Source organism: Pseudoliparis swirei, chromosome 22 (assembly GCF_029220125.1).
Source record: "Pseudoliparis swirei isolate HS2019 ecotype Mariana Trench chromosome 22, NWPU_hadal_v1, whole genome shotgun sequence".
NCBI classification, from domain to species: Eukaryota; Metazoa; Chordata; class Actinopteri; order Perciformes; family Liparidae; genus Pseudoliparis; species Pseudoliparis swirei.
In genome coordinates this window covers 6504162-6528184 of record NC_079409.1, presented here as the reverse complement: position 1 = coordinate 6528184, position 24023 = coordinate 6504162, and the positions used below count along the sequence as shown (strand labels likewise).

The window sequence follows — 24023 nt, the reverse complement described above, 5'->3', positions numbered from 1 at the left end:
AGCTTTCTGTGCGGTTTCAGAGGAGGGCTTGCAGGTCCAGCTCCACATGACAGATGTGACTCTCCGCCACCTCCATCTCTTTCTGATTGGAGGCACAACAACTCATGGGGGGGGGGGGGGGGGCTCAGGGCGGACCAGCAGTACAGTGGGAGCAGTGCTAATGCGCTCATGGGCACACGTGTTCTGCCCTTCTTGCAATACTCATACTGCATAAAGTGCTCTTTAGAGGGATATCCTGCACACGGAGGGGTTTTTATATATATTGTCTGCACCTTTACACACTCGCACGAAGCAGTGGGTTTTATATTGAGGTGCATATAAATGTAAACTGCCTGTCTTCAGTCGTGAGTGATCTGTATTCCTCACCCGTCACTCCACAGTTTCCTTTCTATTTTCTAAATATTTCATCATCGTCTTTCTCACCTTGGGATAAAGCCTCCGAGACAAAATGGAAGTCTCTTGTAGCTGCAGATGGAGCGTCTTTTCTTTGATACGCTTCACATTCTCGTCATAGAAGACAGACACGATGTCTGAAACTCGGAGGCCCACCAAAACTTTCATGACAGATGTTAGATAGCCCGACATACACTACCGTTCAAAAGTTTGGGGTCACTTAGAAATGTCTTTATTTTTCAAAGAAAAGCACTGTTTTTTCAATAAAGATAACATTAATCAAAAATACACACTATACATTGTTAATGTGGTAAATGACTATTCTAGGTGGAAACATCTGGTTTCTAATGAAATATCTCCAGAGGTGTATAGAGGCCCATTTCCATCAACGATCACTCCAGTGTTCTAATGGTACATTGTGTTTGCTAATCGCCTTAGAAGACTAATGTCTGATTAGAAAACCCTTGTGCAATTATGTTAGCACAGCTGAAAACAGTTATGCTGGTGATATAAGCTATACAACTGGCCTTCCTTTGAGCTTGAAGTTTGAAGAACAAAATTAATACTTCAAATATTAATCATTATTTCTAACCTTGTCAATGTCTTGACTATATTTTCTATTCAATTTTCAATTCATTTGATAAAAGTGAGTTTTCATGGAAGACACGAAATTGTCTGGATGACCCCAAACTTTTGAACGGTAGTGTATATATATATTATATATCACGTCCTGCACCTCTGGCTCCTCTGGGCCCGTTTCCTCCACGCAGCGCGGCCATCACGCCGCTGGAGGCCAGAGGGTTCATGTCCTGCAGTGCGCTGGAATAGTGAACACTGGTGTGTCGAGGAGTTTATTCAGAGCGTGTTATCTTTGACACACAATTTTCAGCTTCAGGACGAGCGCCAAGAACACTTTGACAAAACATAAACGAACGCGGATCCCAGAAGTCACGACGCTGAAGTTGAGTCTGGAACATTTTGAGTGATCAACGTTGAAGGATTTAAGTTTGATGTATTTTTACAGATTCGAGTCATTTTGTTTTAACCCTTGTGTTGCCTTAGGGTCATTTTGACCCGAATCAATATTACACCCTCCCCCCGCCTTTGGGTCATTGTGACCCGATTCAATGTTTCACCCTCCTGTTACCTTTATATTTACTAACATATTTTACCCTTTGGGTTCAATTTGACGCCAGCAATTAAAACCTCCAGAAAATTATTAGAATTAATATTGTTTTCCAAGTTTAAGTGTGAGGCACTTTATGTTTGTTTGTTGACTACCGAAAGAACACCGACATTAAACATTGAATGGGGTCAAATTAATCCTAAAGCGGGGGGAGGGTGTAATATTGATTCGGGTCAAAATGACCCTAAGGCAACACAAGGGTTAAGAGAGTTTCCGAGATGAACGCTTAAAAAAAAAATCCAACATCCACTAGATTAGAAGATTAAAAAAAAAAAGATACCAAGGAACACAAATCAAACAGTTTTCGAACCGTCTTTCTTTTGGGGATCGATTATAATAACTCGGAAATCACTGAGATTCTTTATCACATTCCTCAAAAAGGGATTTTATTATAAAGACATCATTTGAAGGTACATTTCTATTCAACGTGGATTCAAGATAACGGACCTGATTACTTTACTCGATACACAGTGTCAGGTGCAGCCCGGCAGTGGAAACACGCTGCTGCCTCTTCAAGCTGGATTTCCATTTTTAGATGTTTTACACTTGCCAGCGACATTGTTCTAACGCAGTGTAAGGTCAAACTGCTCCCAGGACAGGAAGTCACAGCCTCACCATCCAGTCCAGTTGGCTGTTTTCCTCTTTTGTATCTCGGGCCTTTCTTTCTTCTTGTTGTTTTCAGACCGTGTCGTCCAGATGCTCGTGCAGCCTCTCTCCTCTGTTACCGTGCCTGTGTCGCCTGGAAAGAAACAAAGTGTCCAATTACGATCAAACAGCGGTGACAAACCCAATGGCGGACAGACAATGGCGATGTCGGCAGACGCCGTCTGGCCTTCCGGGTCTCGAGCGTGTGTCACTTATAGGACGCGATGGCTGTGGAGCAGTAAGTCATCTTTGAAGCAGCGCCGACCACCAGAGTGTTATTCTCTCTCTCTCGGCGTATACGGCTTTATTCTCAGAGCACAGACGGAAAAACATGAGCTTTGAGTCCGTGCCTCCGTGTGTGTGTGTGTGTGTGTGTGCATTACTGTACCTCCACAGCACAAACGCCAGCCCTCCTCCCAACAGCAGCAGCAGGACAGGACACACGACAGCTGCTGTGGTCCCTCTGCCCTCTGTCTCGCAAGGTGCTGTCGGCCAGGGGAAAGACAACCGATGAAGACAAGAACACATCTGAATGGCTGCCATTCAAAGAACACGACAAAAGGTTCATTGCAAACAAGCCTGTGAAGTCACTAACTGAGTGGAACAGCAACAGGAGGAGGTATCCTGAAATACCCAGACTGTCTTTGGATCATCACGCCTCTTGGCAGAGATATATATATACAGTATATATATTAAATATTAATATATATTTATAGATATATTAATATTTATATATACACATATGTATATATATATATAAATATAGTAATATATATAGTAATATATATCTATATATAAATATATAGTAATATATATATAAAGTAATATATATATATAAATATATAGTAATATATATATATATATTATATATATACGAAGAATCACATTTGTCTCGCCTGTTTAGCAACGGTGTTCGCAGCAGGCGACGTGGCGTTGGCGATTTGTGAATCGCACTGTGAAAGATCCTTTATCACGGAAACGCCACCAGTGATACATCACGCAGAACAAAGTGCAGCGAGGACATGAGGCTCCAGATAGAGGGCAAGAAGGAGTCAGATTTCGAATGTCCGTCACACAACACGGTGAGGGAGGAGACCCCGGGGAAGACCGGGGACACGCTGGAGGGATTACATCCCCCGGATGGCCTGTGAACGCCTCGGGATCCCCCAGAGTGAGTCAGCCTGCTGGGTCTGCTGCCCCCCGCGACCAGACCCCCGAATAAGCGGATGGATGGACAACACAGTGAGCTAACTTTGAAATAAACTGTCAGATTAGCACAGGCATCTAGCAAATACACGTGTTTATTCTGGAATTCTGTCTTTTTTAAAGTGCCATAAAACAGAAATACTCAAGTACCACAATATGGTACTTTGGGGAGTTTCAACAAGCTGTTAACACAACATTGACATATTATCACACTGAATCCAAAAATGCACTCTTTTTTTGGTCTCAACCAAGCCCCGAGGGAAATAATACCTGGCTCTTAAGCTGCTGAATAAACCACTTTATTCATCAGATAGCTTTATATGTTGCGTGTATTGTCATTTTATAATGTAAAGGTTGTGTATGGTGGGTTTTATTCAGAGTTGTTGTTGTCGTTAGTGTGTGTGTGTGGGGTGGGAACACTCTAACAAGCCCGCATGTGTCGGAGGAAGAGGAGCCCAATCTGACTAGCTTGTTAAATCCCATGTTTTGGGATGCAGGCGGTGAGGTTGGTCGCCGCTCCAGATAAAGAAAAAAAAAGGCATTTGGAAATACAAATCGCATTTCTGCAGAGCGGTGTAATTCCTTCCGGCGTCCTCTCGTACCTGCGGTGTAGGTGGCGGAGCTGTGGCCCAGCTTGTTGCTGACCGTGCAGGTGAAGTGTCCGCAGACGACGGGCGTCTCGGTCCAGACCAGCGTCGCTCCGCCTCCGGAGACTCTGCCCGCGGCCTCGGTGACGGCGACCCGCTCGTGGAACCAGCTGAAGCGGGGCTCCGTGCCCCAGGCCTCGCTGCAAACCAGCGTGGAGTGAGACACGTTGACGCTGACTGACACGTGGTGCACCGCCTCTGGGAAGACGGATGACACGCGGGCGAGGATGAGAACGGAAAAAGAGGTGATGAGGAAGAAAAACTCGCTCTCCGTCGTAAAAGAAGAATGAATGCGTGGCTGTCCGAGACAAAGGAATCATTAGAGACGTTTTAACGCCGTCAGGAGAGAAACTGCCTCGGTTTCACGGACAATAATGAGACCGGAGAGTGCGGCGTGACGTTGGTAGGACGGGATGATGGAAGGCCGGGGAAGCTGGGAGCGCGTACGCGGAGTGGACTTTGATGAATTGACGCCGTTAGCGCAGACAGATGAGAGTTAAAAGCTGGGAGGCTTTGACGGAAAACCAGAAAGCGCCGACGCCACCGGACTAAAAGCTCAAAAAGCAGAGAGGAAGAAGCCTACAGGCGAAATTAATTTCAAGTGTTTCATTATTAAATGAGACATCCACAATCAGGAAGAAAACACTGCCTGCTGGCGTGAAATTAAAACACATTCATTTTACAGTTGGTAATTGTTTGAGTCAACACTAGAAAAGCCGGGGCGTCGTCAGCTCAGGAACATTTAACAGATTTAGACTTTCGCGTCTATTACTTAGATTTATATAAAGCGACCTCGCACAACCCCAACACTCACTGATCCTCTCTACAGGACTAAAGGTCAAAGATAGTAAAGTCATGTGATGTGAAGGTCAAGGTGATCAGGAGTTTATTGGGAGGCTGATTTAGGGTAGCAGCAACATAAGGGGGAGACCAGCCTGCTGTCGTTAAACAAATGGCTTTTCACAACGGGGTGTGGGGGTCAGGAAACGGACACAAGTCCTCGGGGTCAGGATCTGACCTTCCATGATGTAGGAGAGAGGACTTCTTCTTTGAAGTTGTTGTCGAAACCGGAATCAGCACTTTGGTGGTTTGCCCGGGGCTCAGAGGCGGAGCCTAAGGCCGGGACGGTGGCTTCGTTGAATCTTGTGCCAGAACTTTCCTTCTTGCAAGAAATCACACGGATAAAGGCAATTTGGATTCAGAGACTTCATTCCTCTTCTACCGAAAACTTCCGCATTAGGACCTTCTTCTCGCCCACAGAGTGTGGAGGACACAGACGTCTATTCTTAGGGCTGCAACTCATGATTATTTTCATGACCCATTACTGTTATTTAAATGAATGCTACAGTTCAGTCATATAATAATGTAAAATGAGGACAAAAGTCTTTCAATTACCTATTTTGTCTGAGAAACTATCAAAAAATGCCAAAAGGGATTTAACGGGGATTATTGTTTCAAATGTCAAAAAGTTGAACTTTAAACCTCAATTTTGAAGCCAATAAAGAAAAGGAAAATGTAATATGATTGAAAGCTACTAAATGGACCTTGGGGTGAGACGGCGTGGTCGACGAAGGCCCTCAAAATGAGAGAAGCTATAAATCCTCTAATTGGAGAAGCCGTTACCTTCACACGTTGGTCAGTTTCATGTGATGGATAAATCAGAGAGCAACATCACTCTTCCTGTCAGCTTGAACTCGCCCCTCTCACAACAATAACAACAAGAGAAAAGCATTCGGAGGTGAGGTCGCTTCATACTTCAGCGTATGTTTTACCAGATGTCACAGAGGGTCTGACCCGGAGCTTCTCAACTTTTTTTAAGTGAAATATATTTTTTCAGCCAAATACCTCCATAACCATCGCAAAGCCTTTTTGCTTGAAAGAAATATGTAATACATACCGCCGTGCCATCAATGTCTGATTTAATATAGAATATACACTACCGTTCAAAAGTTTGGGGTCACTTAGAAATGTCTTTATTTTTCAAAGAAAGCACTGTTTTTTCAATAAAGATAACATGAATCAAAAATACACACTATACATTGTTAATGTGGTAAATGACTATTCTAGGTGGAAACGTCTGGTTTCTAATGAAATATCTCCAGAGGTGTATAGAGGCCCATTTCCATCAACTATCACTCCAGTGTTCTAATGGTACATTGTGTTTGCTAATCGCCTAAGAAGACTAATGTCTGATTAGAAAACCCGTGCAATTATGTTAGCACAGCTGAAAACAGTTATGCTGGTGATATAAGCTATAACTGGCCTTCCTTTGAACTAGAAGTTTGAAGAACAAAATTAATACTTCAAATATTAATCATTATTTCTAACCTTGTCAATGTCTTGACTCTATTTTCTATTCAATTTTCAATTAATTTGATAAATAAGTGAGTTTTCATGGAAGACACGAAATTGTCTGGATGACCCCAAACTTTTGAACGGTAGTGTATATCATTCAGTTCATGAACTTACACTTATATTTTGAATATATATTAAATAACTTTTTTTCAAGGATTTTTGAATGGATGCTAATTAAAAGATATTATTTTTTTCACAAACCTCACGCACCCCCTTTTCATAACAACTGGATAGACGACGGCATCGCAAAAGAGAGGAACTTATACATCGCAAACAGAGAATTCGACCGTAAAAAAGGTCTAATGACATGAGTCCATGCATATATTTCCCAAACTGCTTCGTAAAAAAAAGATTAGCATTTGTATACATGTTCATCAATTGATGCATCTATTCTTAGTTTCAGCAACATCTGTACTGCGACCCAAGTCTCCGGCCGTGTGTCCCACTGTACCATAAGTCCTGACGATGCACTGGGCCGTGGCCGTGGCCCCCGCGTGATCCGTCACGCTCACGCCGTACACGCCGCTTTCCGCCTCGCCGTATCCGTTAATCTGAAGCGTCGCCTCCTGCTGCTCCACGCTGGCGCGGACGTTCGGCCGCGTGCCGGCGCACTCCGGGCCTCCGCCGGGGCAGCTGGCCAGCGTCACTCTCTCGGGGTCGATTCCCGTTTCGGGCTCCCGTTCCCAGGTTACCTGAGAAACCTCTTCCAGGGGTCCGAGCTCGATGCGAGCCTTCAGAACCAGACTGGAGCCGGGGATTACGTGGAACGGCTCCTGGTTGAGGATGCGCACCGACAGACACCGGAGCCCACGTGGCACTGAGGACAGAGATGGAGACCACGCGTCATATTTCCATTCAGATGACCGGCGTGGGGCCGAAGCATTTCATATCCATCCGTGTCGACCTTTTGGCTCACTTGTTTGGGCAGAGTATAAAGCTAACAATGACATCACACTTCATCTCTGTCCACAGCATACGCTCTATGAATATGTACACGTCAAAGAATGTAAAGCATTGATTTATGGCGCGTGACAGCCACGCCTAATGTGACATCCATCACACCACATCAATATCTTAAAAATCTGCGTCCAGCTCCCAGTGGACCTGGGAAGCGTCTGTGCATTCACTCCAGGGAGTATTAATCACACGTCTTAGGATGAGAGAGGTGTACATGATGCAGGTGCAGGCCACCAATGTCGGGGGTGCATGTAGACCGTTTTGTTCTCGTTAGTTTCGTATGCATGTTTTTGAAAACGGGAATCATTGGGCCAGCGGTTCTAATAAAAAGCCTTACTCAAGAGGAACAGCAGGGCGGCTTTCCAGCTCAGGAAATACTGTGGATCCATAACACCCGCTGTCGGAGACCGGGAACAGAGAGAGAGAGGAATGTGTCCGTGAACTCGACAACAGCACCCCGTTTCCTCTCCACTCGAGCGGCAGGGGCTGCAAGAATAATAACATCACCTCCAGAGAAAATGTGAAATTAAAATGAGAAGCAAAAAGCAATTAAAGCAGCGTGTCCCTCTGTTAGAGGAAGGAAAAAAAATGTAATTTGAATGTTAAGGTTAATCTTTTTTTTCCCACTCTTAATTTATTTGCGAGGGAACCCAGAGAACAGCGGTACTTGGAGCAAAAAGGTGGACGGGACTACTGCCAACAACTGAAATGAAACCCCCTCAAGCACAGCAAAACACACACAGAGAGCGAGAGAGAGAGAGAGAGAGAGCAGTGCAGGAACACAACCCCAACCTGCATCAACCATAACCTGGGACTCCATTTGGCTGTTTACCTTGAAGTCCTCCACATCAAAAGGCCCCAGAGTGGCGTTCACCTACCTCTCCAAAACTGAGACAAACAACACAGTGGAGCCAGAGGAGCTCTCCCGCTTCACCTCCGCGGGTTCACGGGTTACGGGGCGGCGCGGTTCACTCGGCCGGTAGCTTCGCGGCCCGGAATGAAACGACATCTTCAAAAGCAGTCGCCATCGCCAGGTGGCGACGTGGAATCTGGTTGGAGACGACACGTTCGAGGTCCACGGCTGCCGTCTTCCCGTCTTCCCGGCGCTCTGCTGTTCCTCCACTCGGTGACTCATGCACAGGCGTCACCTTGTTTTCAAGCCGTTTCCTCCCGGCTGCCCCTTTCCCCCGGTTACAGTTAAGACTTCTTTCTGCTTTGTGATTCAAATCAGGAAACTCCCTCCTCCCCCCCTCTGACCTGACAATACAGGTCATCAGGTCAACAATACGGCGTGTTTGAGTCGGATTTCCCTCGCCGCTCTAGTTGGCCTGTTTGTAAACAGAGATAATAAATCCAATGGTGTTCTTCTTCCAGTGAAACCAGTGACCGCGTTGGAACTCATGACGAAATCGGCTTTGTACTGCAGGCTTCTTACCCGGCACACGCCCAGACACAACACACGGCCTTGGCTTTGGGAGGAATACATGAATTATTCCCTTCTCACTATTAGTTTGACGTGAAGGGGGAACGCCGGTGACTTCATGCTCCTTCCACTGGGGTGATTCAGAAGTCTGCTTCATCAATGAAATGCTGATTGAGTGGAGTCACATTCAAACGTTGCTCTTATATTCTTTTTGTGAATCTGAATTTGTACCTCAGCTGGTTGCATGAACTCTGAGAAATAAAAACATCCGTCGAACAAGTTCACGTCATACGATTGAAAGCTCCAGAACAAGCTCCTAAATAGACTTTGAGATGAGGTCGTTTTATGCCTCTTTTACACAACTAGAGCAGGGGAACATAATGACATCAGTTATTCAGGGGTTAGCTCGGCAGCTTCTCACTTCATGAAACGTATCCCGGGGCACAGATGTAACGAGTGATTTTAAACTGATTATAAATCCATTTGTATTTGCAGAGGGTTTATGAATAATCATGGGAATCACAGCTGTGGCTCCCACTGAGTTCTGTGTTGACAGGAGTGCTGTTTGCTGGAATTAACCAGTGGGGGGCACTAATAGATCAGCTGAAAAATGTCAACACTTTTCCATCACATTAACCTCTTTTTTCTTCAACAGACATCATCACTATTAATCATTAATCCATATCATTGCACAAGGGAGTAAATGGAGCAATGAATTTAATATATAAAGATAGTATTGCCCCATAAAATGTAATCTACCGCTTCAAAGCTGCCATGGAAAACACTGGAACCACAGAAAATACAAATGACCTTCAAGTGACCTGTAAATCAAAAAGAAAAATAATGAAATAAAATAGTTGCACTGTCTATAAAGTGAGACGGTATTTGCATAACTGCTATCAGTGTGCGTGGCACTCTATTTCATTGTCTCATCAATATGGTTTTGAAGCCTTGAGTCCTGCACTTTGGACATTGCCATCTTGTATCTTTTCAACCGAAAGTGACAGGGGAGGGGGGCGGAGCTAAATGCAACAGAATGCTAATTAGGACATTTTTAGCCAATCAAAACGTTACAATGAACATCCACATGAACTGAAAAAACCTTGTGAGATGCATTATTGAGGTTATGCATCAAGTGAGAAGTCTTCAAGGGCTTCTATCAAATCAGACTTATTTCGCAACCACAAGCGTCGCCCTCTGCTGGCTGATGTAAAGAATGCAAGGTCAAGGCACTTTCTGATAGGTTTCGCAATGCATTGCGTCCATCCAGTTTAATGTGACATTATTGACCTGCAACTTCAGCTCTAAAATAGACCCAAGTGGAATAAACACGTTCACTATTTCCCTTCTTTGTTGTTGTTTAATGCACCTCACACCTGTCCCACCGCCGGTGGAGCGGCTGCGGAGCTCTGGCAGGCTGCGGGCTCTTTAAGAGAACAGGTGCGTCTTTGCAGGTAGTGGCGGAGAAACCGGAACTAGACTCAAACATTCGCGAGCGCAAACAAACACGGATTATTATGTCAGCACAAACAATGAACATGAAGGCAGGGGGAAAATACTTCAGTAAGTTTTGTGCCGCTAAGTCCTCTTATCTATAATATGTTTTTTTGTCAGGTATAAATTAAAATTGAATGGCATATGGTTCAGTAATTATCTGTACATTCATCAGAACCGCTTAACATATCACACACGTTATTTAGCATATTAAAAAAGACTAATTTCTCCGCAGACCGGCCTGACTGAAGACATGAGAGAACCTTTGCTGCTTCTCAGTCTGTCGCTGGCAGGTAAAACAATTTAAACTTTTTTTGGGTGGTTTTTGTTCTGCTGCTTTGACGGTGACGTTCAAATGCTTCAAACAAACTCACGACAGTCACAGCGGAGGAGTATCGGCTGTTTCTTCTTCTGCGGTGGGGGTAAACAAACAGGTCAGGGAGGGGACGATGTGGTATTCCAAGCTCGCTTTAAAACAATAAATAAATTGCCTTTCAAACACGAAGCTCGTCTTCTCCGCTCTGAAACCTGCGCAGCTGCATTCCCGTTTGTACACGGACTGCTGAGTGACGTGGTGCCTTCAGGGCCTTCCTCCCAAGCTGCTACATCTGAGTTGTTTTGACTAGGGTCATTGTTTCTGTGGTTGTATGCCATGTCGTCATTCTGTGGACGGGGATGGGCAGTGCTGCAGGTTTTGATTAGACAGTAATGATGCGTAATAGTTGCTCATGCATGAACAATTACAATACTTGGCTATTAATAAAAAATATGACTTTGCATGTAAGCAGATTATTTAGTCATGGTCAGACTGCTTTTAATGACACCAGTAACAGATTTCACAAAGGACAAAATAACAAAAAACACATTAAGACATACACTTTTACTGCCTTGAAAGATGTTTTTAATCAGTCTAATGGGCCACATGGATTTTAGAGTGGTCTTGTCATTCACACACCATGCACAATTGAAAGAATACAGCTGGTAATAATCTGTGTTTTCATTATTGCCACCAAATCCCATGAACAGATGACCAAAACGACAATGATTTAATCCTACAAACATGTGACGTCTGCGTATCTACAGCCTGAGACATCTGTCTCCATGTCCCTGGACAATTTTAAGAAACACCACAAATTGTGAATCAAACCGTCAGATGCCAACAATTTAAAATAGTCCAAAACAGATGCACTATTTATTCCTGTTTGAGTGCAGTTTGTTTAAACCACAGAACCAAGCTGTTGTAAATTACCCCTGAAGAAATGTATTGGAGCCGTTTTAAGACTTTCAGTATGAGCGAAACAGATTGACACGTTACTGGTTTACGTCTTTTAATGGGATTAACAAAAACAACATTGTGGAATAAAGCCAGCCTTGCCCTTTACAGCATTGTGTGTTTGTAAAGATCTTTCATAATGTGTGTACCAAATGAGTAAAGTACCCATTGAGGTGGCGATGTTCCCATTACAGAATGTTACTCCCTACTCAGGCGTAATACAGTGTTGGAAGCATACAAATGATCCACTTTAGGTATTTGTGCTGCGAGGTGAGCACAGAAAATTATCACCAGGAGTGTAAATTATATTTCAATTCGCCGATTAACTAAAGGTTGTTGTTCATGCATGAAAGATAATAATGAAAGTAATGATCAGCAACATTTTCATACGATTAAATGTGAATTTGAATGCTGTCTGTCTTCGATTCAAAATGGGAATTCAACCTAAACACTTCTTTTTTGTGTGTGTGTGCTGTTTCTATTCTAAACGCCTGGGAAGGGATTTATTTTACATCTTCAGTAACAGCAGTTAGTTTGCGATAAATGCAGGAACTATATTGTTAGAATGAACATTGTTAGACCCTCCACCTACAGTTAATCTCTGTTGTTTATCAGTAGGGCTCTCGGGCTGCCATTGTTCATTCAAGCTACATATCTGCGACTAAATCAATTCCATAGTTGCATATTAATGTTGAGACTTAGAGTCACACTTACAACTTATTTGACTTGCTATTGTGTCTTTTTTTCCCACAACACTGTGACTCATTGCAGGTGTGTCCCTTCTGGCTCACGCCTCTCTGTCCTTCGAGGCCGCTGGCATTTTTAATCGGGCACCAAAACACTTCTGATGTCTTTCGCCAACTCCGCGTGGGAACCTGAACGTCGTCCATCCCGCTCCTGGCTGGTCGTTTTATAAATTCTGCTCCCCTGTGAAAACCGTAAGAAGGCAGTCCAGCGAGGCTGATCAGGACCATATTGATTTGATTCAATATAATTAGTTGGCCAGAGCGATCTTGCGTGGTGGCCTTTATATGCCAGATATATGCTGAGTTTCCCAGACGGAATTTGTGAAACCAACACAAACGAGTGGGAGGACTGGCGGCCGAATACAAAAACCCTGATTTTCTTCCCGTTTCCAGTGACACACCGACGACAAATGGGCAAACGGCATACGATCGTCCATCGCCTGTTGACTCTGTGCTTCTTTACAACACTGTTTAACCCTTGTGTTGCCTTAGGGTCATTTTGACCCGAATCAATATTACACCCTCCTGTTACCTTTATATTTACTAACATATTTTACCCTTTGGGTTCAATTTGACGCCAGCAATTAAAACCTCCAGAAAATTATTAGAATTAATATTGTTTTCCAAGTTTAAGTGTGAGGCACTTTATGTTTGTTTGTTGACTACCGAAAGAACACCGACATTAAACATTGAATGGGGTCAAATTAATCCTAAAGCGGGGGGAGGGTGTAATATTGATTCGGGTCAAAATGACCCTAAGGCAACACAAGGGTTAAAAAAATTAAAAAAAAGATTCCCGATGCACCGCTGATTCTTGAGAAGAGAGACAGCAACTATGATTTTGACACGGCTTACGTTAAGTCAGCCCGGCACAAACACAAAATAGATGTTTAGCTTGGGATCACTTACAATCCCCAAAACATGGTGTGAGATCTCTGGAGGATGAATAGAGTGTGTACCTTACTAATAGGTTCTTGCCCCCTGAGCCCAGTCTGTGTGCGTCTATAGATTGTGCAGTGGGGGGAAGGAAGCATTCACGTCCTCTGCAAAGGTAAAAGTACCAATGCATCAATTTCAAAATACTCGAAGTAAAAGCCCTGCCTTGAGATTCCCAGTAAAAGTACAAAAGTATTATTATTATTATCAGGTTCTTAATCTGTAGAGTACATTTTACTGTTGTTGCTGCTCAACGTGGAGCTGACTTTACTATAATAATATACATTTAGCCCAGAAGGTCACGATATAAATCAGTGGGCTCGTGATCGTGAACATATTCTTCTGGATATGATTCATGTTTAGTTTTTCCCCCCTCTAATCTTTGCTTATTATTGGGTAATATTAGATAATTATAGATATTTGAGCCATAAGCAGTTCTTAAAATGAAACCATCTGTTCGTAGGGAAAATCTATAGGGCCAATATCTTTAGGGTCGAACTTTAAAACTGAAATAAGGGCCCCAAACTCGTTGCTGCTTTGCAGGACGTGAAACCGGTTGGGAAGCACTGAACTCTCACAATACGTTGCTTTTCAAAAGCTTTTCTTTTTATAGCCACGTCTATCTGTCCGTTGGTTGGTTCGTGTTTTTGTGTTTTTCTTTCTGGTCGACCGGCCGTCACTCCAGTGATCGCTGGACGCTCTTTCTCGCGCCCCCGTCTGGTAGAAGTTAGTCTTGTCCAACAAATAACCAGCAGAGCGAATGAAAGTCCCATCGTTGTGTTTAGAGCTAATCACATGTTAGCACGCTAATGTGCTTAACCAGGTTACGTTAGCAAACATTATGCTAGCATTACGTCTTCAGAGTGGCTGTAGACCATTTGTATTTGACCTTTTTTGAGGCCTTGTGTTTGGAAAGTTGTATAATGACTCTTTGGAGGAGCTGATAATAAAGGGCCACACGCTGGTTTCTATTTTACGACACATTCTATGTCGTCAGCTTATCATAAGGTGTTGTGTAATGTAGGGTGACCAGATTTGAGTTTGTGAAAAAGAGGGAGGGGGGGGGACCATGTGAATGCATACAAATGTCACAAATGAAATGACAAAAATGACTATATAAACATCTATTTATTGAACTTTAACAAAACTGTAAAGTGCAAATGTAAAACAAATCTTTTTTGTGTCATTTAGTCCAGCGCTTCTTATAATGTGTCTTGTCCATATATTGAAGCAATATCCCGGGCGCATCACTGCAGCCCACTGCTCCTTAATAACGAAGGATGGGTTAAATGCAGAGAACACATTTCGTTGCATGTGTACCTGTACTCTGTGCAATGACAATAGATTGAATCCAATCCAATCCAATCCAATAATGATAAATAAAAAAGATGTCATGTGCTGTAAACAATGCAACTAGTGGAGGCGGCGAGGTGCTCCGTGTTGCCAGATTGGAGATGGTGAAGTATCGTACCAAAGGCTCAAAATGGTCGTATTTGGAGGATAATTATCGTGTATCTGGCAACACTGAGATCGGTCGACCAATGACTGTTCTCTCTACCGTCAGAGCTCGCGCAAGAAGGTGGAACGTAAGGGAGATACCATTTCCAAAACTTGTAAGGGCGTAATAACTAGTTTGTGAAACACAAATATCTGACGAAGCAAAATCCCGGACGTTTTTGGAATCCCTGCCGGACGCATTTTTTTCGGTCTCAAAAAGAGGACATGTCCGGGGAAAAGAGGACGTCTGGTCACTCTATGTAATGCACTAGAAGTTCATTTTAGACTGTAACAACTATTTACAGAAACCAAACGTGTATTTAATTTGTGTGTGTTTCCCCCACGCCCGATGTCTCAAAATGTTTCATAAGCATATTACTTGAGTACATGCACTTGGTAACTTTGCGCCTCTGGTTTATGTTCCGTCTAGTCCTCCTCTCCGCCGATGTGCTGGCTCAGGACCAGTACGAGATCACGTTCCAGGAGGACCCGGTGTTGGTTCGAACCGGCGCCGAGACCGTGTTCACGGTGCTGACGGGGCCCGCGGTGTTTTCCATGATATGGGAGTACCAGGGCGGAGTCACCGTGGGTCAGTGGTCCGGAGGATCCGCAGCGATCAACGCGGGGACCCAGTTCCAGGGCAGGGTCACCATCACCGCCAACCAGCTCCGAATCGCTGGCGCCGAGCTCCGGGACGCGGGGGAATTCACGGTGGTGGTGACCCCCACTGCTTCAACAGGCCTAGCCGCTAACTCCAGATCGATACAGCTCAGCGTGTTCGGTAAGAGATAAAGAAGTGTGCTTGTGGGGGGGGATTTAAGAAAGAAGAAAGAGGAAGAGGAGGACAGAGGAAGCGAAGGTGGGGTGAAGTGTGCGGTGGTTTTGAGGGAAGCGATAATGTTAAGGAGGAACAGAAGGGAGTAAAGAGAGGAGAGGGAGGATTTGGGGAGTACGAGAATTAGTCTGGGAGGTGTAATGAAATTAGTGACCCATAGCGAGGTAAAATTAATGAAAGAGGAGGGGATGGAGCTCGTGGCTCAGGGCTTTATGCCAATAAAACTATTTGATATGCAGCGCTCATGCTCTCAGATGTTTGATATTGTAGCCGTCTAAATATGTAGCGTCACATTTCATACTCTGGTAGTATTTGCATTCATTTGCATCCAGTATTGTAATGAAGCCTGAACAGCAGAGTGTCCTCTTGAAAAAAAATGTATTTCATTTATATATATATATATATTTTCCGACACCATCAGTCTCTTTCATGCCTCTCCCCACCAGCGCTAATAGGGTGCCGGGGTGACCAAATTGTTCAAAGCACCGGTCCATTATTACCGAAAGGTCACATCCTCCAGACTCACAGCAGCCAGTTCGTGTCACGGCGCGTCCGCGTCCTTCGAGCACGACTCTCCTCCAGCCGCCCACTCGCTAAATAAAAAATCTAGCGGAAAAAAATCAGAAAATGTGAAAAAAATAAAATGCTTCTGCCGAGTCACGGCCAAGCGATTGGAGCTTTTTGGGAGCCGCGCGAGTGTTTTTGTTTGTTTGCTGCTGCGGTTCTCTCTTAGTCACAGCCTTCGCCGTCTGCACGCCGCCCCCCTCTATTCTCCCTCTCCAATTATTTAACTTCGGCTGCCCGCCAAGAGGCATCTCGGCTACCACTCACACCGTCTGCCCCCTTACGCGCCATCTGTGCCTCCTGTCTGAATCCCATCCCTTTCTCAGCTCTCACTTTCTTTGATTACAACAAATGATCCTCACCAGCAACATAAAGATGCCCTCTATTGTGCTGTCACTCACAACTTTGTTTCAACGAGCTCTTTTCGTTGTTGTTTTACTCCCCCCCCCCCCCCCCGTAGATGCAGTGCTCTCGGCGACTCTGTCGGTTCCCTCGGTGGCGATAGAGGCCAGAAATGTGTCTCTGAGCTGCACGTGGACCGGCGGGACGGACATCACGGTCCGGTGGGACAAAGGAGGGGCGGCCGTCCTCGCCGACGAGCGGATCGCCATCTCGGCCGGCTCTCTGGTCATCAACCCGGCCAGGCGGAGTGACGCCGGGGAGTACAAGTGTACCGTCAGCAACCCGGTCAGCGCCCAGACCGCCACGCAGAGCCTCACCGTTTACTGTGAGTCGGCACCGAGACGAGCGGCGGCTACCGGCTCGTCCGGACACGTATATCTGTGGGGTTATCGTATGTCATCTGATCTCATCGACTCCGTCTGCATTGCACCGCTCGCAGGGGATTGCGCTCGGATTGCACAGGACGGGCTTCCACAAGCGCGTCACGCTGTTTTCTAGCCTCGTCTTAAAAAGTCTGACGCGGCGGTCTCGCAGTCGTATCCCAACACGCCCAATCACCCCAACAGCATGCGCCCGTGGCGCCCGGGTCTTCTCTCTGATTGCCATCAGGGAGCGCGGGAGCAAAAAGACGTGCGATTGTTTCGGAGTCCATGAGAACATGTCCCTGCTCGATTTCAGTAAACACGAGTTCATGGACTCAATAGCTCGTTTAATGTTCTTCACTGCAGCGTGATGTTCATTCTCAAAGTGAAATGATGGTCCCACTTGGGGTGAAATAGACAAATTATTTTCATCGATTCATTTCTTAATCGCTCAGTCTATGAATTATTAGAGAATAGTGGAAGAAGACGGGGGCCACGTTGAATTGATTAACAATAATGTGTCACAGGAAGAACCAAACAATTGGGCAGCATGCTAACATTTGAGAAGCAAGAATCTGCAAATATTTGGCCTTTTGCCAGATGAATCGCATTAACGATGCATTTTATATCAGAATGGCTGCTTACACTTTTTCACCTTGAGTGACCGGTCATGATTTTGGAGGCCCAGGCCGATAAGAAATCAGCGGATCGCAGATATAAGAAGGAGCAAGGTCGTTCAAGGCCTTTTTAAAAAACGGGCGTGTCACCTCACTCTCCAAGCCTGCCACTGTAAATATGTAAATATGACTTGTTGGATCAAGCGGTGGCAGCCGTTGGGAAGGACACCGCACCTTCGTTAGCTCAGTGCTACGCTGACCGGCTCATCAAAATACATCCCGGCTCGCATCAAACGAGAGATATTTTTGGTAATTCTGAATCAAATGTTTTTTTTAAATGCCCGATGACCTCTTGACCCCACAACAGATGGCCCGGACACCCCGGTGCTGACCACGGACTCCCCGAAAGAGTGTGTCGGGGGAGGGGACGTGCTGGTGGGGCAGACCGTGCGTCTCACCTGCCTGTCCGACTCGCTGCCCGCCGCCCTGTTCTCGTGGCGGCGCGACGGGCAGCCGGTCGCGGCCGGCCAGCCGGACAGCGGGGTGCTCAGCCTCCAGACGTTCTCCACGGACGAGAGCGGCCGGTACGTCTGCGCGGCCAGAAACGGCCTCACCGGCGCCACGTCGCAGCAAGGGGTGGACTTGGCGATCGTAGGTGAGTCATGGCGGACGCTGACCTCCCGGTGACTGATAATCACGGCGCGTTGTTGTTGTTGTTGTTTTGGACCCTGCTCCTGAATCTACACGACAGCAGAGGGACAGAAAGGATCCTGGGAGATTGATCTGGTGGGAATGTGGTCAAAGTCACTCAGTGACTTTCACACGTACGCTCTCCACCGTTTATTTTCATTCCTTTTGTCTCTCTACAACTTGATGACCCTTTTTAAGACTCTCGTCCCCTCCTCTATGCCATCTGTTGTTTTTTCTTTTCTTTTTTCTGTTCCGTCCTCTTGTCTGTCTGGGCTCCGGACTCATTCTCTCCCCCCTTTTGCCACGGCTCTTTCTTCTTCCAGCCACATGTCTGGATGTAGGGGAAGTGGTGGGGATCGTGATCGGCTGTTTGCTGCTGCTCCTCATCATCGTGCTCCTCATCGTGCTCATTGTGTGCCTCGCGTGGAGGAGGAGGAGGAGGGGTAAGTGCGCCTCCGGTCCTGGACATTTTTGTCGGTCCACTATTTTATCGTACGTCACGCTGAATCAAACACTCCGTTAAAAAATGCTTTGCAGAATAGCTCCGCCATGTTTTATGGCACCGCAGTGATTTCTTTTGAGTTCTTTCTTATTATTATTACAGAACGACGGGGACAAAGTGACACTTCCGTGAAGACCAACCCAACTCCCCAGCCGATTGTAAGCCACCGTAAAAGTTTACAGATGATTCTCCATTGATTTTGTCTTCATCTGCTCCAATGAGATGGCGCTAAAAGGCTTTGCCCAAATTAACCTTCTCGTTCCATCTTTCTCGTGCTGTCTCTGCTCTCCCCGCCGTCATTTGTCACCCGCTCCCATTAAGCGGCCAGATCCACAACCTAATGGCGCAAGGGATTTGGGCCGAGGTCCCCACCCCCCCTCTATCACTCGAACACACACACCACCCGCCACTCCGAGCACTTGTACGCAGATCCGCCTGAAAGTCGCGGCAACCCGGAGGCGCTGCAGCTGACCGGGGTGCAGAACGCCGGTCGCCGCCACTCGAATGGACTCCTCCGCGACGTCTCGCACAACGCCCGTCCATACCCACGCGATGGCATCGACAACCGGGCCTTCGCGCACACCGATGCTCAGGATGCGAACACGCAGCAACAAAATCCCAACATTGTCATACAGGCGGGCACGAACCCGGGCGGCGGCCAGCCGGCGGCGGTCCGCGTCAGCCTCAACACGCTGTCCCAAACTCCCCAGCAGAACAACAACGCCGCACAGATGCCCACCATTCACGTCAACCTCAACTCGTACCCGAACGCGGGTCAACGGGCTCCGGGAGACGACTCATTTCCACTGAACAACGCAAGCCAACAGAACGGGACGCGAGCGGGGCAATCGAAACCCAGAATGCAAAGCGGGCCGTCCAATTCTGGTAACATGGACGCAGGGTACCAAGGTCAGCCTGGACTCGTCCCGACTGGATACACACACTCTCACAGGAATATCAGCCCCCAGCGGAACGCCGACACGCAGACCTACAGGCAGGAGCCGGAGCCTCACCGGCGGTCCGATGGAAACTCTTGGGATCTCCTCAGAGGGACGCCGGCGTATCCCAGCGGCACGCCTCAAAGAGGACGGACGTCGCCCGATTACACCTCCGACTACACATACGACACGACCCATCCTCCCATACGAGAGGTAAGGACGCCAAACCGGTCCCAGCCCCGACCTCAGGGCCAAACCGCTTCCCGGAGCAGACACGATGCGCCGATAGCGGACGGACGGACGCGGAGCCGTTCGGCTGACCTTCCGGGCCCGAACGCTCGCGGTGTAACGCAGCTTGAGGCGGAACGCCACGCACAGAGGGAGGGCGGTCAGCGAGACATCAGAGGGTCGTCTGGTGGCCAGACCGCCCCCAGGCCGGAAACCACGCGCGACTCCAACCCCCGGGCGCCGGCGCTCGGGAGCCAGCCGGTGACCCGTCAGGGACCGGCTGCCGATTCGAGAGCTTTGGCCGATCCGAATCACCGTCCGCAGGCACACATGGCCCAAGCACCGCCGCAAGGCCCGGGCCAGCAGACGCATCCCGTCACAAGCGGCGCCAGTCAGCCTCGCCAAGGAGGCGCCGCTCCAGTCCAACCCTCCCCTGCCCAGCTCGATCCCAGTCACCTGACCCAGGCCGCGCTCACGGCCCACACCGAGAGGGCTCACACGTTTCAGAATCGGAAGCAACAGACCCGGGCCGCTCTGCTTCATCCCGGACCGCAGGCGCCGCACGCGCCGGCTCCTCCGCCCGTCATCCCCCTCGCGCAGTTCCAGGCCCTCCCCAGGAAGCAGCAGCACGGATCCCCGACGAGAGGCCCCCAGCCCCCCAGACCTCCCGTCAACATACCGGTGGCTCAGCGGCCCGCCCACCACCACCACCAGCAGCATCCTGGGAATGGCACGCACGGGCATGCCCATGCACGTGGCCACGGGCCCCCCGCCCACCCCGAGCAGGTGAGTGAGACGCACCGTGGCGATTTTTTTAAACTGCGGCCCGCCGTGTTTATTGACGGTACAGATTTCCAGCATTGGGTCGGTTCTCTCTCCGATGTGTCACGCTTCATGTGTATCGGCGTGCCTGTGTGCGCGCCCCCCTCCACCTGCACTGTCCCCCCCCCCCCCCCCCCCAACCGTTTGTGCCGTCGTCGGCGGTTTGAGTTTCTCGGGGCTCCTGTAAATGGAGGTTGCAGTTGCACGACTGACAGTCTCCTTGGTGCCAAAACAATGTGTTTAGTCGTAAGTGTTTGTGACACGGTGGCGTTTGTTTCAAAAGTGGCGTTGTGTGTCGGAGGGCTCTGTCTTTTTTCCTTCTGCACGACACGTTGGCAATGAAGGGCTTGTTGTGTCTTTCCAGCATCAGACTCCCAGAGGGAGACCAAGATGATGACAGATGTCAGCAGACGACACGACAACTGCCACGAACAAACAACCGGCTGACAGACGTGATCCTAAATACCGCCAAGGAAGACTGACTGCATCCGCTGCCGCTCTCAGAAACTCTGCCATTCACCGGTATCTAAGTCATATATATATATATTTTTTAATGATGGGGATGATACAGATGTAAGCTTCCCGTCCTGGAAATAAATGACTAATTATCTCAAGGAAGGAGGCTGAATGCACATGAAATAAGCGAGATGTTGATACTGGAGGACGTTGAGATCAAATGCTCCCCCATCAACTACACCTCTCTCCACACACACACACACACACACACACACACACACACACACGTGTGTTGTACTACTTTGGCTTCTGAAGCCCTGGTCGTGCATCAAAGCCTGCTCCGCGTAGACAAGTTCAGTGATCCATAGCTCCAGACCGAGCTCACCTCCCGTCATCCATTCATCATTTAAAACTTAACAACACCACCGTGACAAGATGCACTTGAGCTGCCGCCATGAATATGTGTTTCTCATCTGTTCGCGACAGACAGGAAGCCAGAAGGGGATACCGGGCCCCTGAGTGACGCTGGCGGTTATTGGGGGGGAGGAATTAGCCACAGCGGTGGTCTTTAATGTACACGGAGCTATTTATGTGGCGCCTCCTGTTTACAGATGCTTCTTATGACACTTCTCAATTAAGCAGATTTGCCTCCGCGCTGCTACGGATTGATGCTCAGCTAACTATGAAGGGGTGTTTTATTAATTAAAGGTTTTAAATTACTCGGGGGAGGGGAGGATAATCACACCCTTGCAGGAATGAGGTCAGCACAAAGACTTGAGCGGCCACGCTTTCTGCCGAGTAAGCATGTCGTGGGAAATTGACTGTCTGCACTGGGTCGTGGACGGCTCATCTTTTTATACAATGGGATGTCGTTATTACTTTTTACCAATTACGTATTTATTGATTTATAATGTGCGCGCGCTTTATTCTAAACTTGCAATTGATTGTGATTGCGTTTGCACCAATGGACGTTCATGCCGTTATTGTTGAATAAATGTTCATTTCATATGAAATGTCATGGCATCGGAGTGGTTGTATTCTATATGTTAATTAGTGTCAACAAATCCTCAATGAACTGTTCCTTCAAACAAGTGACATCTCTCATTTCTCTGTGCTATGGAGCTCCGTTGTTGTTGATTAATAAAACCACATCAGTGAGCTACACATTTTCTCTGGGTGACATTGGTGCATTTTTTTCCCATAAACACGAGCTCTGTAGTTTATTGGAGTCAATCTCACATGCGCTTTCCTGCTGCTGTAAATTCAGCTGAAAATAATCCACAGCGTTTGCATGACCTGCTGTGAGAGTCACATGTCGCCAAAAACGAGTTGGCCTTTTTTTAATTTATGAAAACAACAAAACAATTCTTAAGATTTCAATCTTAAAACCATTTTTTTAAAATGGAATTTTAAAAACAAGACATAAACTTTAAACAACCCAATTTGAAAACCGGTATGCGCGACAACGCGGCACATCTGACGGCTCCAAACCAAAACATCTGGGCCACGAGATTGACTTCACTGCCTTGAAAAACGGTGCCGTTTTTCCAGGAAACGAATGCTTGTACGTATTAATACAGATGTTGAATATTCATGTGATGATGCTGGGAGCCCGGCATCTCGGTATCTTCGCCTCTCAGGAAGGATTTGTGTCCAGAATTGTTCCAAACAATCTTCGTTCCTCAATAACAAGAAACAAAGTCTCTGTAGAACTTGGGGGAAGTCTACTGTCGAATCATATTTCCACCCCACAGCGGATGCCACTTGTGTCGACTATTCACGGCACAACAGCACAATCATTACTTTATTTTGCCTCCACTTAAAAAAATACAAGAAATTTGCACATTCTCACAAACATGAGGCTCTTTTTGATTTGTAGTACAAAACACCTCCTGCTGTATGTTGACAGTAAGTCAGACCACAACAACACCTCTTTCATTCGGCTGTTTGCAGTCGGAGCATATTTCTGCTCACTATGTCTACAGTGCTAATTATGCACGGTGCCCGTGTGCAACCGGCTGCTGTTGATCCTCCTCAGATGAGTGTTCCTTCGGGCTCGTTGTGGAGGTGCAGAGTGTGTGGGTGGAGGTGTGTGTGTGTGTGTGTGTGTGGAGGTGTGTGTGTGTGTTTGTGTGGAGGTGCAGCGAGTGTGTGTGCGTATGGAAGTGCAGAGAGTGTGTGTGTGAAGGTGTGTGTGTTTGTGTGGAGGTGCAGCGAGTGTGTGTGTGTGTGGAGGTGCAGAGAGTGTGTGTGTGTATGTATGTATGTGTGTGTGTGTATGTGCAGGTGCAGAGAGTGTGTGTGGAAGTGGAAGTGCAGAGAGTGTGTGTGGGGGTGTGGAGGTGCAGAGTGTGTGTGTGTATGTGTATATGTATGTGTGTGTGTGTGTATGCGGAGGTGCAGAGAGTGTGTGTGTGTGTGTGTGTGTGTGTGTAGGCAGAGTGTGTGTGTGTGTGTGTGTGTGTGTAAGTGCAGAGAGTGTGTGTATGTGTATGTGTAGGTGTGTGTGTGTGTAAGTGCAGAGAGTGTGTGTGTGTGTGTGTATGTGTATGTGTAGGTGTGTATGGGAGTGCAGAGTGTGTGTGTGTGTGTATGTGTATGTGTGTGTGTGTATATGAGTGTGTATGTGTGTGTGTGTGTATGTGTGTGTGTGTAGGCGGAGGTGCAGAGAGTGTGTGTGTGTGTATGTGTATGTGTGTGTGTGTATGCGGAGGTGCAGAGAGTGTATGTGTATATGTGTGTGTGTGTGTATGCGGAGGTGCAGAGAGTGTGTGTGTGTGTGTATGCGGAGGTGCAGAGAGTGTGTGTGTATGTGTGTGTGTGTGTGTGTGTGTATGCGGAGGTGCAGA

At 47.0% G+C, this 24023-nt stretch overlaps 3 protein-coding genes across 6 annotated transcripts; 2 read left to right on the top strand and 1 right to left on the bottom strand.

Moving 5' to 3' along the window:
- Positions 1-1948: 1948 nt before the first annotated feature.
- si:dkeyp-97a10.2 (uncharacterized) lies at positions 1949-10867 on the bottom strand. 3 transcript variants are annotated; one of them, XM_056444345.1, is made up of 6 exons: positions 10681-10867; positions 7727-7786; positions 6884-7249; positions 4033-4275; positions 2613-2709; positions 1949-2318 (listed from the first exon to the last, which is right to left on the bottom strand). In XM_056444345.1, the coding sequence occupies exons 2-6, from the start codon at positions 7776-7778 to the stop codon at positions 2258-2260; spliced, it is 819 nt and encodes a 272-aa protein (XP_056300320.1). In that variant the 5' UTR covers positions 7779-7786; positions 10681-10867; the 3' UTR covers positions 1949-2257. The 3 variants fall into 3 exon arrangements, with proteins under 3 accessions (XP_056300320.1, XP_056300319.1, XP_056300318.1); XM_056444344.1 differs by lacking the exon at positions 10681-10867 and adding an exon at positions 8222-8484; XM_056444343.1 differs by lacking the exon at positions 10681-10867 and adding an exon at positions 8268-8483.
- LOC130212988 (carcinoembryonic antigen-related cell adhesion molecule 2-like) lies at positions 8631-19207 on the top strand. 2 transcript variants are annotated; one of them, XM_056444340.1, is made up of 8 exons: positions 8631-10375; positions 10542-10599; positions 15189-15539; positions 16618-16884; positions 17906-18193; positions 18552-18671; positions 18833-18888; positions 19052-19207. In XM_056444340.1, exons 2-8 carry the CDS (start codon positions 10560-10562, stop codon positions 19199-19201), a joined length of 1272 nt encoding a protein of 423 aa, XP_056300315.1. In that variant the 5' UTR covers positions 8631-10375; positions 10542-10559; the 3' UTR covers positions 19202-19207. The 2 variants fall into 2 exon arrangements, with proteins under 2 accessions (XP_056300315.1, XP_056300316.1); XM_056444341.1 differs by having other exon boundaries at positions 8631-10599; positions 16624-16884.
- On the top strand, positions 19207-22343 carry LOC130212989 (filaggrin-2-like). The gene is made up of 2 exons (XM_056444342.1): positions 19207-20682; positions 21083-22343. The coding sequence occupies exons 1-2, from the start codon at positions 19462-19464 to the stop codon at positions 21110-21112; spliced, it is 1251 nt and encodes a 416-aa protein (XP_056300317.1). The 5' UTR covers positions 19207-19461; the 3' UTR covers positions 21113-22343.
- Positions 22344-24023: the final 1680 nt, after the last annotated feature.